Source organism: Squalius cephalus (assembly GCF_949319135.1).
Source record: "Squalius cephalus genome assembly, chromosome: 9".
Classification (NCBI taxonomy): Eukaryota; Metazoa; Chordata; class Actinopteri; order Cypriniformes; family Leuciscidae; genus Squalius; species Squalius cephalus.
Window position 1 is genome coordinate 3,921,240 of NC_137130.1, and position 20,794 is coordinate 3,942,033.

A 20,794-nucleotide genomic window follows, 5' to 3' on the forward strand; every position below is an offset into this window, starting at 1 on the left:
AGTAATAATATACCAACATATAGGCTATCTAATATGAATTTTTTTTAAATAATCATATTATTCAACATGTTAGCTGTATTATATCCAGTAAAATGAATTTGAAAAGTTTAAAACATACTAGAAATGTTTCGTTCACAGAATTATATGGCAAGGTTTACTAAATTCATATTTGTGTAACAAAAAGGTGATTTTTTGTTTTGTACAGAACAATAATTTAATATATGCTTGGCCATGGCATAATTTAATTGTTTTAAAAAATGTATTTCTTTTTTTACTGAAAAAATAGGCTATACTGTTGCATTATTGAAAGTGAAATAAACAAAAACAACTGTATTATTGAAGAAATAATCCTGTGTTTTATTATATTAAAAAAATAAACATAATAATAATTTATTATATAAATAATAATAATAATAATAATATTTATTATAAATAAATAAAAAAAAAAATTTTTTATTATAAGCATTGTCCATTTTGTTTAATACCATTGTGTGTTTTATTTAAAAGCACAATAAAATAATTTTGACATGAAGTGAATATGGAGCGAGTTGATCAGGAGAGAGAAATGGTCAATTAAATAAATATCTCTATAGAAAGTAAACTGAAAGAGAACTTGTTTAAAAACATTTAAATAATTTAAGTATCGAATCAATGCTTAGAAACGTTGCTTTTTAAGTTTTGACAGGGTCAGAAACGGCCCTGGCTGAATACTTAATTTAAACCTGTTTTAAAATAACAGAATTAAAAAGAATTCCAGCTCTGCTCGCTCTGGATTCAGATTCAGATTGTTTTATTTAGTGCCATATCAGCATTCAAAGCTATTTTCAATACAAATATCATATAAATACAATAAAAACCAAACAAACAAAAACAGCAAGTCATATAATACAAGATTTCTTTAAATTAACATATGATAAAAAAATCCAAAACCTTTTCAGGCATGATCTTACTAAATAAGTCCTTAAGTGAGGTAACTTCATAAAAGAGCATTCTGCTTGTATTAAGTCCAGGACAATCTAATAAAATATGTTGAACAGAGAGGGGAATCTTACAAAACAGGCATAAAGTTGGGTCTTCACCTTTAAGCAAAAAAAGCATGAGTCAAACGTGTATGACCCCTACGACATCTGGTGTAGACTTGATCAAGTCTAGTTTTAAGAGCGATAAAGAGTTTCATATGTGACCCTGGATCACAAAACCAGTCACATGTCACACGGGTATATTTGTGGCAATAGCCAACAATACATTGTATGGGTCAAAATTATACATTTTTCTTTTATGTCAAAAATCATTAGGATATTAAGTCAAGATCATGTTCCATGAAGATATTTAATAAATTTCCTACTGTAAATATATAAAACATTTATTTTTGTGAGTGAATGCAGCACAATCGTGAACATAAATGAACAACTTTAAAGGAGATTTTCTCAATGTTTACATTTTTTTGCACCTTCAGATTCCAGATTTTCTAATTGTTGTATCTCAACCAAATATTGTCCTATCCTAACAAAACCATACATGAATTGAAAGCTTATTTATTCAGCTTTCAGATTATGCATACATCCAAATTTCATAAAATTGACCCATGTGACTGGTTTTGTGGTCCAGGGTCACATATAGCTTATTATTCTTGCACATATTCCACTCTTCTTGCCACTAATTTAATATGTATCGATTAATAATCGGTCTGATATCTGAGGGAGGAATTTGACATTCATCATATTTGACATTTACATTCATGCATTTGGCAGATGCTTTTAACCAAAGCGACTTGCATTGCATTTCAAGGTCCACATTTACATAATTATCACTTCATTAACTTCCTGATTAAGCCGCTCGCTCTGGACATTCATAAACCAACTTCCTGAGGTGCATCATGGGACGCTTTTAAACACAGAACGTGTGTGATGAGTAGTATAGCTTCACTATATCTGCTGCAAGTGCAACTGGTCAATTTATACACAAATAGAAATCAAATTTTTAACTCCTTCAAATACACAGTCGTGTCTTTCTGCGTCTCTCTGAATGTAAAGCACATCTTCACACCTAAACACTGCATTTCCTGTTGTCTTCTTAAATAACTTCCCCTGAGCTCATCAGTTTTCGATTTCAGTCTGCCGTTTTGAATTTAAATGTGATCTTAGAAGCACCGAAAACACCTTGTGGTATCAATAATCCCCAGCTACGCCTGATCGTGCTTCAACAGCAGTTTACGTCGGATAGTTAGAATGTAAATAGGTCATTTACAATCCCACAGAGAGCACGAGATCTTTGCCCTTGGATCCGATCCTTTTCCTTTTTGTGAAGGAAAAAAAAAAAAAGTGACTAGAAAACATCTGCTATTCAGGAAAAAGCAAACATGAGCAGGTCAATACAAGCCACGGATTACAATCTTTCATCAAAGCATGAGGCTTCAGAAATTTATTATAAAAAAAAATTATTAAAAAAAATATTTGCACAGAAAGAGACAGAAATGCCCCAGAAAAATATGTCGCAAAAAAGGTCACTGTATTCATATTTGACATACACTACTCAACAGTTTGTGGTCGGTAAGATTTAATAATTATGTTCCAAGTAAATGTTGTTATTTTGGAGCTTTCTATTCATTAAGGAATTCTGAAAGAAAATGTATCAGTTCCCACAAAAAATATAAAGCAGCAACATTGATAATAAAAATGTTTTTAAAAAAATTCAAATCATCATATGTGTTCCTGGACCACAAAACCAGTCACATGGGGCAATTTTTTTGAAATTGAGATTTATACATCATCTGAAAGCTGAATAAATAAGCTTTCAATTGATGTGTGGTTTGTTAGGATAGGACAATATTTGGTCGAGATACAACTATTGAAAATCTGGAATCTGAAGGTGCAAAAAAATCTAAACATTGAGAAAATCTCCTTTAAAGTTGTCCATTTATGTTCACTATTGTGCTGCATTCACTCACAAAAATAAATGTTTTATATATTTACGGTAGGAAATTTACAAAATATCTTCATGGAACATGATCTTTACTTAATATCCTAATGATTTTCAGCATAAAAGAAAAATGGAAAAATTTGACCCATACAATGTATTGTTGGCTATTGCCACAGATAAACCCGTGCGACTCGAGACTGGTGACGTGATCCAGGGTCACATATTAGAATGATTTCTGAAGGATCATGTGACACTGAAAAAGTCAGCTTTGACCACAGGAATAAATTACATTTTAAAATATATTCACATAGAAAAGAGTTATTTTAAAAGGTAATAATATTTCACAGTATTACTGATTTTACTGTATTTTTGATCAAATATAATTGCAGCTTTCAAATGCAAGAGAGTTTTGTCTCAAAAGTGTACGTAATAATGTTCAATTCTAGGCCAAACTTGTGATTAGTTTAATGTCTCTGCAGACATTTCAGCAGCTGTTAGATATTTGCATTCACTGTCTCAGAGGTGAATATTCAATATTCAGCTAATATGTGGTTTTCACACACACTCACACTCACACTCAAACACACACACACACATTGCATCAAAGGCTGTATAATCAAGCATATAGGGACATGCAATTGTTTACAACGTAAAGCATTCTGCTAATATTTCCATGCATTTGGATGTTTTCAAAACAGTCAAATTGATACGGACATGTCTAAATTGTGACGTAGGCGTAGGGGTGGAATAATGTGGTTTTCTGCACTCAAAAGGACACTCTGGGTCATGACAGTGACCTGTGGCACCTTTCCCTCTGCTGTGTACGTGTTTGTATGAGTAATGCCAGCATGTCACGGGCAAATGAGGAGACGGAAAGGGCTGATTCAGCAAAAACAAAGGGTCAGAGTGCAAAATTAAACGAAAGGACAAAGGGAGAGTGAGGAAAGGGGTGCTCGTACTAGATTGTAAACATGCAAAAATACCTTGTTAAAAAAAGTGTTAAAAAAAACTTGTGAAAAAAGCAAGTGTATGCAGGGCATGGGGTGCCATTGTGTTAAAAATCTTTTTTTTGTTTGTAATAAATAATAAAAAGCTAATTTTTAAATAGAGATTGGTAAGCTTAACCTTTCATTTTTATCACTGTAAAGGCCCATTCACACCAAGGCTGATAACGATAAAGATATAGTTCATAGTAAAAATCATTCTAATTAATTAAAGTGAAAGTCATCAAAACAGTTACAGAAGACAAGTAAACAGCCAGCAATAAAATAAGAACAAAGAAACTAATTGCAAACAAACTGACAAAAAAAAATACAACAGAACAAAAATACTAATTAAATAAACATTGCTTTAGGTTTTGAGTGATTTTATCTTTGTCTTTTCTTGTTTGACTAACACGGATCTGCACGGATCCAATATACTGTTACACACACGTTTCAAACACGCTTTCTCAAATGTTTATACTGACTTAAGATATAACCGACTGTTTACGAGGATAATTACCAAAATGGCATTTCGACATATTTGTGTGTAGGCTATTTGACGGTTCAGGCGCATATCTAAATGCCCTCGGTATACTTTGCTTATGAGCGTTTCGCCCCGTCTCGGAGCGCGCCGAGGGAACACGGTTACTCTTTTGCGGCTTAATCTGCTTTTAAAGGGATATTTCACCGCTGAAACAGAAAATGTGTATTTAAATTGGGTCATTTATGTAGTAGAAATGTGAAATTATTTTAGAAGTTGGTGCCTTCTAGACTGAGAAAAGCCAGAAAATGTATTTTTGGCTCATGTGGATGAAAGACAACAACTCCCAGAATGCACTTGCTTCGCTGCCCTACGAGGACACTCCCAAGCCACGCCTACCGGTTACAGAGGGCAGTATCAGAAGAAATGATACAGCTAGGCTACTAGTCGACTCGAAACTGAAAAGACAGCGTTTTATCGTGAGATCCCCCTATGGGCAGGTTGAACACATGCGGGATGAGCTCCTCCTACTGGCTGTAGTCTCTCGCCTCTGGACAAAAAAGCCTCTTTTTGCGTCATCTGAGGTTTTTTTCCAGACACACAATACAGAAATCTCTCGTCTCAGGGGGACATGAGGGAGGGAAGCACGGTTACCCGAAAATACTACCAGGTTTCTACTGATACAAAGCAGTTAAGTTAGGGCTTAGGGAGGAACGAAAGTGCGTAAACGAAAGTTTACCTCGATTATCTTGTTCTCATAATCGTTGGAAGCCAAAATCGAAATACGATTGATTGCACAGCCCTAAAACAAAGTGAGCGATATATACCAAGGGCTGAAATTAAAGGTCTTGATTGGAGGTCGACCGATAACCGATTAATCAACCAAAAGATTTTAAAATGAAAACAAACATAAATAAAATGGTTCTGAACTTTATTAGAAAAAAATTAAAAAGTACTGAACCATGAAATTGTACTGTACCTTCTAAAATATAAATATTACTATATTCATTACACCTTGATCATTCAATGTTAGTTCATAGTGCATGAACTAATGTTGAGATACAACTTTCAAATGTAAAAATGTATGAGTAAATGTGGAAATTAACAATGAGCAATACTTTTATTAACCTTAGTTAGTTACAAATGGACTCTTATACTGAAAAGTGTTACCATTTCATATAAATCCAAACAGTCATGCTTAAAGATTCAGATTCAGATTCAGATTCAGACTGATTTAGTGCCATGTCAGCATTCAAAGCTATTTTCATGGCAAAAATTAAATTACAAAAATACAAATATCATATAAATACAATAAAAACCAAACAAACATATTATAGAAGATTTTATAAATTAACATATGATAAAAAAAAAAAATCCAAAACCCTTTCAGGCATGATCTTACTAAATAAGTCCTTAAGTGAGGTAACTTCATAAAAGAGCATTCTGCTTGTATTAAGTCCAGGACAATCTAATAAAATATGTTGAACAGAGAGGGGAATCTTACAAAACATGCATAAAGTTGGGTCTTCACCTTTAAGCAAAAAAAGCATGAGTCAAATGTGTATGACCTCTACGACATCTGGTGTAGACTTGATCAAGTCTAGTTTTAAGAGCGATAAAAAGTCTGTTTGTAATTTCCGGATGAGTTTCATATAGCTTATTATTCTTGCACATATTCCACTCTTCATCATGCTTAACGATGGCCATCTTTAAATATATCTACAAAATGGCAAACGTACTGCGGTTTTCCCTACTCCTTTGGGAATATCGTGCACAATATGACCAGGAGAATGTATTAAGAAAGTGAATTAGGTCTATTTCGGGACATTTTTGTTGACATTGCAAGGTAAACAGCAGTCCAGAAACAAAGCCAGTTAAGAACTGCTATAGTTTATAGTAGCCAAGGATGTTTAACAAGATCTAGAGGAGCTTGAAAAGCCTACAGGAAAGCAGCCCACAAATCAGTCCTAAAGTCTCCCTGCTTGACATGGTACAGCTGTCCGTGCTGAATGTGCAGAGAAAACAAATGAAGAGGAAAGCGCTAGCCTCCCCCACAGGCTATCAGAGCTACAAATCACACTCTAACCTGCCAACATGCATGTGCATAAACCCATGCAAACTTACATGCACACGGCCTCTTGATGCCTACAACACACATAAAACACATGGAGAAGCTTTTGAACTCCAATGCAACTCTAAAAAGCGCCACGTAAAAGCGAGCTTGCCCAGACCACATTCTCGACATTCTCCCTTGTAATGGAGAGACATCTCAGCCCGTTGACTTCCTCCCAGAGAATCTCGTTCTGTCTCGGTCCATTCGCAGAGTAGAAATTAAATGTTGCAATTTCTGCGCTGTTGAAACAGTGTTGACTACATACCTTCCTGCCTCTGCCGTCGGGCCCCAACCGAGGGCCCCATCTTCTTAACGGGGGCCACATTGTGGTCATCAACAGCGACAGCTTCGAGTTCGTCACGGCACTACGAAAGCAGCGTGTTTACATGTGTGTGTGAGTCTGTCGCACAGGAAGACGCCTCTTTCACACGGAGAGTCAGTGACAGAACGAGAGAGAGCGAGAGTGTGGATGTGTGCAGGACTGGTTGGAATGAAACACAAGCTTACTTGCTACTTGCTGAATACTAAACAGTGTGCACTGTACACTGCCTACTACGTTTTAAAAATAGTACATTACAGTTATGCATAATGAAAATGAGCACCTTCAATTCATTCAGTCGTGCTCGAAAATCACTAAATAATCGCTGAACTTTTGGCATGAAAACACTATTTTTTGAAATTCTTTAATTTTATGTTTTAGAAAACTGAATAGGGGCAATAGACAAACACAAATATATATTTTTTCATTTCCAGACCTGGAAATGATTTAAATCAAAATCCAAACTGCGTATAGGAATCGTATAGGTGAGCCAATATAATGTAGAATTAAAATGACGCCAATTAAGATGAAGACAAAATGGCTGGATTTAATAAAACACTTATTTACACAGTATTTATTTTATACAGTATTGTGTCTTTCGATGCTTATTTCTAAAGATAATGCTGATATAGACATAATGGGCCCTATCTTGCACCCAGCGCAATTGACTTTGCAGACCGACGCATGTATCATTCCTATTTTGCACCGGCGCACAGCGGACTTTTCCCTCCACAGACGCACGTCTGTAAATTAGGAGGCGGTTCAGTGAAAAGAGGAGGCGTGTTCCGGCGCAAACGTTCCCTGGTGCTATTTTGCAGGTTTAGAAAACAATTCCACCACAGACCAGGAAAGATCTAGTCTAAAGTCAGTGGCGCATGTTATTCATATGCTATTTTAAGGGCGCATGCTTGACCATAATCAATGTAGCGTGTGCACAACGCACACACTTTGCTTATCTCATCTACACACAGACGCAGCAGTTCTCATTTTTAGAAAACCATACATTATTACAAGGAAAAATATTAACACACGAGGGAACATCTTGTTGTGTCCATGAAGATGTGAAAAAATAGGCATAAATCTAGCTTACACATTTACCCAAATTATTATAGCCTACACCTGTTTAACCGAAGCTAATTTGGGTGTGTTTCTCCATCCCCAATGTCACTTCTCTGTGTTTTCATGTCGGTCTCCTCGGCTGTGAACCGCTCCTGGCATGCGCCTGGCAAATCTGCCGTTATAATATCAATCCGCCATGGAACAAGCGCGCCTGCTCTTAAAGGGAATGTGAGATGACGCTCTGATTGGTTTATTTCACGTGACGCCCAAACCACACCCATGAATAATGAAGCTACTTCAGAACAACCCATTTTAGATTTGCGTCGGGCGCAAGAGTCATTTATCCCGCCGGTATAATAGCAACAGCGCCCAAGACCCGCCCACAAAGTTACTTGCGTTTAGCACTTGATACTTGCGTGTCAGATCGTTAAAAAATAGGGCCCAATGTAATTTAATGAGACGTGCACAAATATGTGGAAATTAAATCAACTTATTTTACATAATATTTAATGTATTCATTGTCAAGGCTGTTGGAAGATTTAGAAAATGACACATGGGGAACTAATACTAATACTAATACAATAATCAAGAATTTGGCAACATTCAAATGAGTGAATATTACTTTGACTTTCAATAGGTTATTTTCATAAGTAGTCCACTCAAAAAAAAGATGAGAAATTAGCAGACCAGAAGATAATTTGGTGCAAAGCTCAGAATTTATGCGTGTAATTTATTTATCATAACACGGCATGCTGCGAGTGTGAACAGCTTCTCTGATATCAAGGGGAATGATCTAGTTTCGTCCAATTGCGCGGCATGTGTCCAGTGTAGACATGGACGTTGGACGTGCCTTTAGCAGGCCTTTCGTGTTTGATTTTCCCTAAATTGGAATTGGAAAGGGGCTCTGAGAGAGATTCAGTAAAATGATATCCTAAAATTCATGACTTTAATATCATTTGTTTATTTGCATGACACAAAACACCATTTCGCTCCTGCAACCCACACATGTAATTTCTAAACAATCACGACAGATGAGATATTTCTCCAGAGAATATCCGAAGATGATTATGAAGTATCATTTTTGCATCAAAACCAGACAATCAAATGCAGCATTAATAATCCCGCCGTCCTGGTAATATTCATCTGCTCAAAGTGAGTGTATGTAAATAACTCTGAGGGAAAGATGTCAGTTGTTGTTATGCTTTCAGACAGCACTTGAACAGACAAAACACTTTTTGAGGGTGAGCAAAAACGCACCGTTTTGTGTCTGTTCCTTTAAATGCAAATGAGCTGCTGCTCCCGGCACAGGGGGCGGAGCTTCAAGAGCTTGCACTCACACACACATGCACTGAAAAATCAAAAACTTTTAGCCTTTTATGTTCAAATGTCCACTTCAGCTTTACCCCATGTTTCTTCATCTTTTCCACATGTAAAAATAGTAGGCTATATGAACTGTACATTTCATGGTATAAAATAGTCCTGTCCACTGATACCCACACAAATATATCATCCACTTTAGCAGAATCTCTACCAGCTGACAGATCTCGGTATATATACACACATTCACACAACCCGGCACTATTCGACAGGCCTCCAATAGCCTAGCCTTTGAGCAAAACTATTTTTCACCCCATTCGATCTTCACATATTTACTTACACATTTACTGAATTGCCTGTTTACACAAAGTAACAAAGCAAGTCTATTAATACCAGACGAGTCTGTGTGGGTCTCATTGACCTTGTCAGTTAAGCTGAAGGACTTTGGAGCTCTCCGCCTGTGTTTGTGAGACAGGCCCTTGGCAGAGTGCTTCGCCACCATGGTGGTTATTATTGTTGAGCTGGTCCCTCATTTTCCTCATGTCAAAAAGTTCCCAGAATGACTATCATAGGAGAACAATTGGAATTCTTTCAGCTCGGCACACACATAATGAGCTGGTTAATTGTGTACATTCCGCTGCCAGGCAACTCTTCAGACTGTATTGTAAACATTGTATAGGGCTTTTTCAGGCCTTTCACAATGGCTTTGTTTGCAGGCTCTGTGTGTAATGTCCAATGGCAGTTAATGTGCTAAAACCCACCCCTCGATCACAGGCTTATGTTGACACGGCCGGCCCACCTACAAGCCATGGAAATACTTCAGAGCTGGTGGAAAAACTGGCGCTTTTGAATTATTATTCATATTATTAATGAACAGTTATGCACCACTGGTGATAATGCAACAGCATGTCTCCCTCGACTTGTAAATTTGACATGAATACATTTATTACAGCTTAGTTGCTTCTCATAATTTCTAGTCTATTTCATGCATTCTCAAGAAAATGTGTGGAAGCACATTTCAATCTCACAAAAACATGTTAAATAGGGAAAAAATACATTAGGCATTTGCAAAGGAAATTAAGCTTTTTGCATTTGCTGCATTGTGACATTATTCTCTTGATAACGAAGCACAAATTCACCCATAATTCCCATTACAGTAGCGCATCTGTATTCTGTATCTCCCCTTATACTCTTGTTAATAAATTGCTCTACTTATTCTTCACAACTGTACATTTTTCTCCTTCTCCTCAATGTAACATTTTGTATGTGCTGTTATACTTTCCGGATTACATTTCCATACTGACATTTGTACCTGGTTGGCAATTTGCACAGTTCAATGAAAATATAAATTAATTTAATATAGACCTAATAAAAAAAATGGCTGTGATACAAATGCTTAACATTATTGAATTTGGCGCGAAATGTGATTGAAAATAATGTCATAATGCAAAAAAACGTAATGGTCCTAAATGTAAGTGTGAAATATGACGGGAACATGTTTTTGACTGGTTTTGTGAGATTGACCCTTCAATTACACAGCTAATCACAATCAAATGCGCTCACATGCTGTAATTGGGTTGTTGTCTAAGCTGTAGCAGAGCACCATATAAATGTGTTATACCTTTCCGCCTTTCAAATGAAGACAAAAGCTGCTGGCTTCCAGCCTTGAAAGAAATCAAGTTGCTGTAATAATAATAAAAAAGGTCATTCCTCCCTTCCCTGTCAAGGCTTATCTTACAAAAGCATCTCAACTTCCAAGCTCCTACAAGGGCACATGTCCAAAAATAGCAAACCAGCCAACAAACAAACGTTGGATATTTTCTGAACACGGAATGAAAATCTAATTACAAATAATAAGAGATGAATGTGGATGAATGATGTGGACTAAAAATGTGCTCTATTTCTTCAGGCCACTTCATTGTAGAGTTTATGAAGCGTTAATGGACTCTACCTTGTATAAGTACGGCAGTATTTGGAGTTTCAGGACGCTTTTGTATATACTGTCGGCCCCCACATAAAGTCAACATACTATACAAGCTTCCTAGCATCTAGCAGAATTTATCCTGTTTACTTTCCCATCTTTCTGGTCTTATTGTGCATGATTCTGCCATGCATATTAGCTTATAAAATCTCTTTTGCCTTTGCAATCAAAATGTGCATTCAATATGCATCTGAATCAACTTTCATGTTTGGATCACATCATCAATGACTCGGCATCTCGCCTCCAACCACCTGAATGCATCTATCATCCACTTTTTACAATCCAATCAATTCCCGATGGATAAAATCAAGTCCGGTTTCCCTCAGAAATACGTCAGATTGACTTTGATAAGAGTGAAATATGAGGCCTTAATGGAGACAAGTGCATGAAAGCTCAGGATCTGATACTCACAGGACTCGGTCAGCAGACATCAATATTAACAAGGCAAACCAGTCAGGTCACACAGTGACCACTGCATTAACTGTGAGTTTTTTTTTGCAATGCTTTGATTGACAGAATGGTTGGTGGTTAAGATTTATGTTTCCTCTGTGTCATAAATCAATGCTTTCATAAAGCTTTGTACAATGTGACATGTTTTTGGAAGGAACTGGATCTTTGATAAACGAAACCAGATTAGTACCATATCCATAGTCAGGCAGCATATACACTCCACCCAGTATTGATCAGTTGTGATGTCTGATAAACAGCAGTATTTATTACTGGTCGACCAATATCATTTTAATGGCAGATGCTGATATCTAAAGTGGAGAGTGCATGCATTAGAATAAAAACACTTTATTTCAAACAATATTTACTCAATTTAAAAAAACAAAAAATACATCAACGATCTGGGAATGGTTATCGGCTAATAGGCTACCAAACACTCTCAAAATATTCAGTTGCCTGCACTATTAATAGAGCAGATTGCACAATTCAAAAGAATATCATAGTGAGTAGTGACAGACGAACAAGACTGATCAATCAGCTATTATTTCACCATCTAAAAGATTATCGGACAATGACCACTTGGATGAAGTAGCCGAAGAACTTAAAAAGTTTTCATTTCTAACAACAGTCTTATCAATGGATAAAAAAATATTTTTATTTTGGAGAGAGATATATTTAATATGAGTAATTTATTTTTTGAATAAGTATTTATTAGACTGTGATATATTAATTAAATATATTTCATATTAATTAAACATTTTAATACAATAGTTTATGTCATTAGCTATGATTCTGAATTAGGCTATCTATAATATAACCATCAACCTAGATACTCTAGATATCTGCATCAGCCACTGGAAACAGACCTTTTCAGAATAAAAAATAAAATAAGTGAGAATATTTTTTATATATATAATTTAAAAATTAAGCAATTTTGATTTTTGTAATTGTAATGTATGTCGGTTACCCTTATCGCCTATATGAAACACCATATCGGTCGACCACATACTGATGACTGTGTACAAACGAACAACACATTCAGTCTTTTTACAATTAAACTATGATTATATTGTCTTACAAAACACAACAATGATACTTAAGGGGATAAACTAGCATGATAAATGAGTAAGTTCACAAGAGAGTCGATCACAACAACACAAGTGCTGGAGTTCAGACTTCAGCCAGCGCGCGATGTCACGTCACAGGAATTCACTGGCAGAGAGAACGAACAAAACCTTTAATAACGCCAAAAAACGACGACCACAAAGAGTTTAAACCAGCACTGTATACACAACAGCAGCGATTAGGTTATATCTGTACCTGACAGTTCATATCTGATAAAAACACGATTTAAAATGTCCGCCCGAAAAATCATCTCAAGTACGCAACAAACTTACTACAGCGTCACTCGATCCATAACGGACAATATCCAATAAAACACGGTACACACCAGTCACATCAACAAAAGCGATATCAAACAAGAGGTAAAACTGATTTTCGTACCTTGGCTTGAAGGTAGGGGTAATAGTAGGTATATTGGGGGTACATCTGCCTCCAAACCTTGCCCATGAAGATTAGCGGTAAATAAAAACGTGGATGTCACTACTGTCAGACCTGAAACCTGGAGAAAATCAACACCGGTTCTGTTCTCGACGTCCGAAAGCGGAGACTGAGGATGGATGTGGGCGGTGGAGCTGCAGTGGAGCGAAACACAGCAAACAGCCTCCCTTCAGTGCACTCAAACTCTGCTGAAAAGTCTGCAACACAGACTAATAAACACCAACCAAACGCTGTATTTAAAGCACCAGAGTAAGAATATTTAATATTCTGTGATAAATGTTTTTAATCTTGCAGTAGATGGTAAAAAATAGATTCACAAATGTTCTAATGTCTTATATTAAGTGCTTATCTTAATGAGACATCATAAAGGCTATATAGCCTATACATATAGGCCTAAGTGCTCATCTTGAATTATTAACGATAATCTTTAAAATAAGACATATATATATATATATATATATATATATATATATATATATATATATATATATATATATATATATATATATATATATATATATAACAAATTTAGGTCAACGTCATGGCCTCCTCATGTTGTTTATGAACCAAATAGTGGATACCGGGGAAAGTTTTGAGTCTTTACAATTTCTGAGGGTGGGTTTATTTTTCAGTTTCAATTGTGTCAGTTTCTGTATTGACACAAATCTTAAAATCTTAGTCACCATGAAATCAAAATTGTCAATTCTTGTTTTTGAAAGAATATTTCAGCTTTTATTATAAATGATTTAGGCCTATTCATCTGTGCACATCATTATATATAAAAAATGTGTAATTAATGTGCATCTTTAATCAAAATAACTTCCCCCTCCCTCTGACGTGAGGGCGGGGCAACCACTGATCTATATAGAATGACATTCTATATAGATCAGTGGGGGCAACCTCTCACTTACACGAGATCGACCAATAGAGGGTTTGCACCTACGTCATGATTTGGTCAGTTACCGGATGCGCGGCCATATTGGAGGTACTCGGATGTAAACAACGGCATGGATTGCACTGTTTTATGTACTGAACACATTGTTACACTAATTTATGATGTCTAAACCATGGAAAAAACACATGGACGCTGCGAAATCATATAGAAAAGGACTTAGTAAGCAGGAAAGAGCGCGAAATTGACAAACTTAAGTTAATATGTGGTAAAGATCCGAACGAGCTAGCTTCTCTAGTCCTTACTGCAATTCTTCCTTCTATTTCTTATCCCGACATTGGCTACGTTCAGATTACCAGTCCAAACAAAGCACATGAAATCCGTTTCAATCTACATCCATATGTGGTTTGAAATCCTATTCAAATCACATATCAGGAAATCCACTTCAGTCTGAACGCTCTGATCGGATTTCGCGTGGTTTCTGTGACTTTCTCATGCCACGTAAAATGTAAACATCAGACGTTGTTATAGGGAACATGCTGAAAGTCGCTGCCGAAACAAGGCTTTGTAGTTTCAAAGTGCCGGACGAGGAGAAAATTATTATTTTTTAAACGTATTTTGAAACCGGCGCAGAAAAAGAGTTTTGCATACCAGCCTCCTACAGTTCTGCAGCCGGTGTAGTGCCGAATTTCGACCCCCGCCGAATTATTACCCCCCTAGTATTGGTAGGTTTAGGATTAGTTGTGGGGGAGGGGTTAGGATTAGGGGTGGGGTTAGGATTAGGCAATCAGGTACTGACTTCAACGAGGGGGGTAATAATTTGGCAGGGGGTCGAAATTCGGCACAACACCGGCTCAAGACTCAAGTAGTCCAGCACGGCGGCTACACATTTCCATGTTGTACAATTTAAATAAGACAACATTTCTATTGCAAATGCAAACCCCTCCATCAACGCAACATCATTGCCGTATTGTCAAAGAACTGCGTGGACACACAAATCGGATCTGAACAGTTGCGATACACAGTGTGGACTGGACATCGTTTTAGATCATATTCAAATCGGATACAAAGATAATCGGATTTGGACTGACAGTGTGAATGTAGCCATAGTGAACTACTTTATGTCAACATTTTAGCCATAGTCAACGCTTCATTTACAAATGTGGCTGATGCTGTGCCTCTCTCAACCACAAACGCCATCTTTCATCAGTTTTTTGCACTCTTCTCTTTAACTTTCGGCAGTCTATAGAACTCGAAATGTTTTTTCCCGGTGCGACCGATTAGTACAGACCAAAACACGACCATTTTTCAGCAGCAAAAATTAGCCAAATTTGCGAGTCCATTCAGTTCAGTGGCATTGTTTACGTTCAGTGCCTCCAAAATGGCCGACTTCCGGATTGATGACGTGTAGTGAAAACCCTCTATAGCAAACCACAACCATCCAATCATGGACAAAAACAAGTCCCGCCCTACATTTTTTCTTGTTTGAGAAGCCATTTCCCTCGCTTTTCATGCTGATTTTGACTTACAAAAAAGAGAATATTTTCACTTATTGAGGAGGAAGAACAAGATACAGTTCATTTAGAACTTGCCGAGCAATTGCAGGGTAAGTTAAATAGTCTATTATAGGCTTTGCAGCTCAATTTAAACAGTAAAACAATTTTGAAACACCCCAAACTATTCCTGTTACAGCAAAAAAGGGCCACAATAAGGTTATAAACCAAAATCAAACCACATCGCAAGACCTGAATGTGAGTTTTCAGTGAGTTGTGATGGACCACAGTGTCATTTTTGATTAGACTTTTTGAATGGGACCTGGAAGCTGAAGGTCAAGTTCTCAATCCAGAGCATCTTCAATGGTAAGCCCTCCATTTCGAATCTATTCTTATTTTAACATTTCTGTGCAAATCTGTATGAAATTACTATTAATTAGCATTAAATCATTGTTTTATCAAGATTAACACAATTTTACAAACATTATCGCTTGATTCGGAATGCCAGTGATCCTACAAGAGACATAATAATCCATGCAAACAGGGTTAAATGCTGCTTTAGCAATATTTTGCAGGCCTCTAGTTTGGAGTCCAGCCAGAAGCTCATGTGAGTGACGCTTCCTGTTGAGCATCAGGAGACAGGAAACATCATGCATGTCTAAGCGCCCTGTGAAGAAGGGTTGGACCAAAGCCTGCAGTAAAAAGCCAAAGCCTTGAGTGATGAGTGCAAGATCTTAATCCCCTTAAATCTCAACGGCAGAGAGAAAGAGAAGAGAGGGGAAAAGATTACTAAAGTCATATAATTAGGTCCGTTATATACCTGAAATTGAATGTTTTGCTGAATAGCTGTCCCTTTCCAAGTTTACAATTGCCTTGCTATTAGTCTCAGACGGCACTCCCACAAATCTGTCTGATGCGTATTGCACAAACAAAGTGACCTTATTTTATTACTTAAAACTTTGGTGCAAACTTTTATTATACTTATTTGATGTGCATTAAACCTGCTCAGAACAGCTCCTCATCTGTAATCACAGAATGAGACGCAATGTCATCCTGTGTAATGCGTGGGAAGGGCCTCTTCGGGTCACCTCGTGTTTTTTGTGCCTGTCCTGCCCAATTCATTATACCCGCTGTTCCTCTGCCCTGATGCCAACTTCCAGATGGAGCTGCATGACACACTCATTTATCACAGAAAAAACACTCATTCCCGGGGTTAAGACAAAACATACACAGACTCTATACACTCATTTATTGCAGTGATTCAACAAGAAATCTGAGTTATACCAGATATCTAATGAGAACAAATGCATGGGTTTTTTAAGTGTTAAATTTATTTGATTTTGCAAAGTAGTCATGTGCTGTCGGTCAAGCCAAATGTCAGTTCACTCTGCCTTTCTCAATCATGTGAGCACGGCTCTATCTCCTATCGTATTATAAACTGTGTTTCCTAAACTCAAATTACACAAACCTGTGTTTTTTTTTTCAGCTGAGTCCAGCTAATGTGTAGGTTCTTAAATTGTAAGGGGAAGATTTCCCTGTTCATATGAGTGCCCTTGTCTATACTGACTATACTAATATAATATTTGGCCCAGTGCTTGGTCCATGTGTTTGGTGAAACGAACTGTTTAATTTTATTTAAAGTAACAATCACAAAAAAAATCTTATCAATTACATTAGATGCACAGGAAAAGGCAAGAGGAAACACAAAAATTCACCAAATAAAGTGCACAACAAACAAAGACAATCACATGGGTATGAATATTCTAGACACCTGGAATTTCTGGAAACAATCCGGATACAAAGACATCATGTGATCCTAATACTAGGATTTTACACGAACACAACATAATAACAAGACACAAGACACTATATTATTTTAAATCAACTGCACACAACAACAACAACAACAAAAAAACTATTTTCCTTTTTATCCATATTCAGTTATAGCCTATAATTTTGCATACTCAGGCCTGTAGTTTGTGGTAATATTAATAAATTGCACTGTAGGAATCATTTGCTGACATCTTGTATGATTTTGGTGCTTTGTTGGTTCACCACATGATGTCAATGAGTGCTGAAGAGAAATCAGTTGAGAGTCACTGAGCTAAATGAATAAATACACATATAAATGTAAGTTTAAATATATATTTTTTGCTAAAAAGTTTGCTCGTAACTCAGACTCAGTTCTCAGTTATTTCTAAAAATGACCCATATAAGATAACTGTTTGCATACAGCAAGAGACCTCAAATAAATATGGATAACATAACACAATGTAAGGGTTCTGTTAGTTTGTATGTTGACCTAGTTTCCTAGTGTGTGCCAGTTAATCACTTATTAAGTTCACTTGTTGTTCATTTAGTTTCCTCGCTAACCCCTGTGTATTTAATTTCTGAGTTTTGTCTGTTCTTTGTGTCGTCTACAGTATGTTAACGTGGTTGTGTTATTTTGCTTATTCCTGTAATCTCCTGCGTATTTCCGTGTTGGATTTAAAGTCCATCTGTAGACAATAATTTTATCCCGTTTTTGTTGTTTACACGGGGACCATTTTCAAAAACTTGCACTTTGAAACTCGTTTTCAAAAGGCATTCAAAACGCTGTTGTCGTGTAAACGAACGGCCAAAATGCGTAAAAAGTTTAACGTTTTTAGTTGAAAACGGTGTCATGTAAACATCCCCTCAAAATAGCTTGAATGTAACTCTACACCCTTCATTTAGTATATGCGGTTCTATGAATATGCAAATGAGCCCCGTCTCCACTCACTCACACCAGCTCAGAGATCCACTCGTTGACGATCACACGTTGATCTGATTGGTTACAAGGTAGTTTGTGACGTCAGAAACACCAGCGATTTCAAACCGTGTTTTTGAGACTGTCTTTGGTTCACTGCAGTTTTAAAGGTGCTCTAAGCGATGTCACGCGTATTTTAGGCCGAAACATTTTTTGTTACATACAGCAAATATCTCCTCACTATCCGCTAGATGCCTGTCCCCTGAACACACTGTAAAAAAACGCGGTCTCTGTAGACAGCCCAGGCTCCACAAACGGCAACAAAAACAAACTGGCCCAGCCTGGTCCACGAAACATAACAAACAGTGTTCTCGCCAATAACCGACAAGAATGATTTGGGGGTGGGGGTGCACATGACGGGGGGTGTGGGGCGTGGAGGAGAGAGAAGCATGAAGAGGGAAGTTAGCTAGAGGAGAGATGTCCTAGACAACAACAACGACTAATGTTAGAATTATATTCTCTTGAATTTTGATATGGCCGACACACGGCCAAAGAAACGACGCTCCGATGAACAAATAGCAAAGAAGAGGGAAAAGGAGAAGGAACGCGCAAAGTCCCAAATTTACATCGGAAAAGCCTGTTTCAGGAAACACGGAAGGGAGGGGGAGGGGGAGGGGACGGGATGAGGAGGAGGGAGGGTCGAGCTAGCCTCCGTTTTGTTTGACAATACTTCGAACGTCAACAAGAAGTGACGTCACCCAACATCGCTTAGAGCAGCTTTAAGGAGAAAATACTCAGCAATGCTGTTGACTTTTTTGCACGTGGTTTGTCTCAAGTAAGAGATCATGTACATCCAGCCGGTTGTTATCTGGGAATAAACCCTCGACAGGGTGATGAGGTCTTGCATCAGCCTGAAAGGGGTTTATTCTGAGATGATAACTGGCTGGATGTACATTATTACACGGATAATTGCCACATAAGTAAATAATTAGACACAAAATATTGATCTGAGTTGAAATATTTTATTAGGTCTTTAAACGCATAGCTTCCGCTGATGAGAGCAATCGCTGCAAGTGCAAACTAGACGGATATTTAAGAGATCCGGTGTACAGTCATAACACTTATTACACAGCATTTCAACACATAAATAATTATGGAGATAAGAGATATTGATTTCAGATTAAACTGTTTTAAAATCGTACCTGTTTGTATCTTATAATCCAACAGTGTACAAAACAATAGTCACAAAATGGCCGCCGCTGCGTTTGCATGAAACAAGAGAGAACGAGACATGATACTGGATGGCATAATTAAATAACTGTACACAAAATATTGATTCGACTGAGTTTTAATATTTTATTAGCTCACCAAATGCAAAATTTCCACAAAGAAAAACCGTTCCTATAGCGCTGCTGATTTCAGTGACCTGGATGAGCCTGTGTTTCTGTTTTCAGCGGTATGTGTTATTCCCAGATAATCGGATGGCGCGATTGACCAATCAGAATCAAGTATTCCACAGAGCTGTGTAATAATTGAAAACATCACATAGACATATGAACAGCATTAAAAACTTGATTTTCACCACAGGGGGACTTTAATATTAAAGACAGTTTTCGTTTGATTCCTCGTCTTTGACATCATGCGTATTAAGTGTTCAGTCTTTAGATGTGTAGTATCTTTACGAAGTGACATCGCCAACTACTGGCCTGCTATGAATAATACAGCATTTTTTGTCATTTTCACGGATCCGTGTGAACGGGGATCATTTTGCCAACTTGAAAAACGTTTTTATTTTTAATACGTTGTTGTCGTGTAAACATACCATTAGAAGATAAGTTGGCACTGGAAAAATTTTAATGAGAAATGTTTGATTACATAATGAGATCTCTGACTTTTGATTTTTGGTGAATTCGAGAACAAATCTCTTTTCAAACCGTAGAGACGTGACATTACTAGGTTGTTTATCTCAGAAGTAATGCAAATGTCTTAATTTGATCTTCATTTAGTTTCACTGCTGATGCTGTTTGATGCCCCCCCCCCCCCCGTTTATGTAGACCATATGCAAACCTCCCTTGATTTGGGAGCAAATGCAGGAACATATTAAGTGTCAAGGTTCACATGAAGTAACGGCTCAGTGAACGCATGTGTTTCTGAGGACGTTCATTCTGCTGACCAGTGCTTTGTGTTGTCATGGCATTTTGCAGAGCTCTCATTCTTTAGCTTGTTTTCCCTCTTGTCCATCGACTCTGTGACCTTTTTGATGGTGCAAGCTCATTGGTCAGCCCGCTCCGTAGGCCACACCCCCCAGGGAAGTTTAGAAAACAGCAGCAACATTTTAGAACAATGTCAGTGCGTAGCTAATTTAAGAATCTGTGACACAGTTAGATTCATGTGACAGGAAATGACCGTTGGAAAAATCTCAGAAGAAAGCACTGGCTGCTTGTGATTCACTTTTTGTGTTTGTAAAAAAAAAAAAAAAAAAAAACGATCTATTCCTGAAGT

At 37.1% G+C, this 20,794-nt stretch overlaps 1 protein-coding gene across 2 annotated transcripts in view; it reads right to left on the minus strand.

The window, feature by feature from the left end:
* Positions 1-13,411, minus strand: part of rbms1b (RNA binding motif, single stranded interacting protein 1b) — a 78,981-nt gene extending 65,570 nt beyond the window's left edge. Inside the window, exon 1 of one of the 2 annotated variants that reach the window (XM_079881962.1) lies at positions 13,123-13,411. In XM_079881962.1, coding sequence (XP_079738088.1) covers positions 13,123-13,188 — 66 coding nt within the window. In that variant the 5' untranslated portion in view covers positions 13,189-13,411. Of the gene's footprint in view, positions 1-6,761; positions 6,888-13,122 lie in introns of those variants that run through there. The other variant, XM_079881961.1, reaches the window with a different exon arrangement.
* Between the last annotated feature and the right edge of the window lie 7,383 nt (positions 13,412-20,794).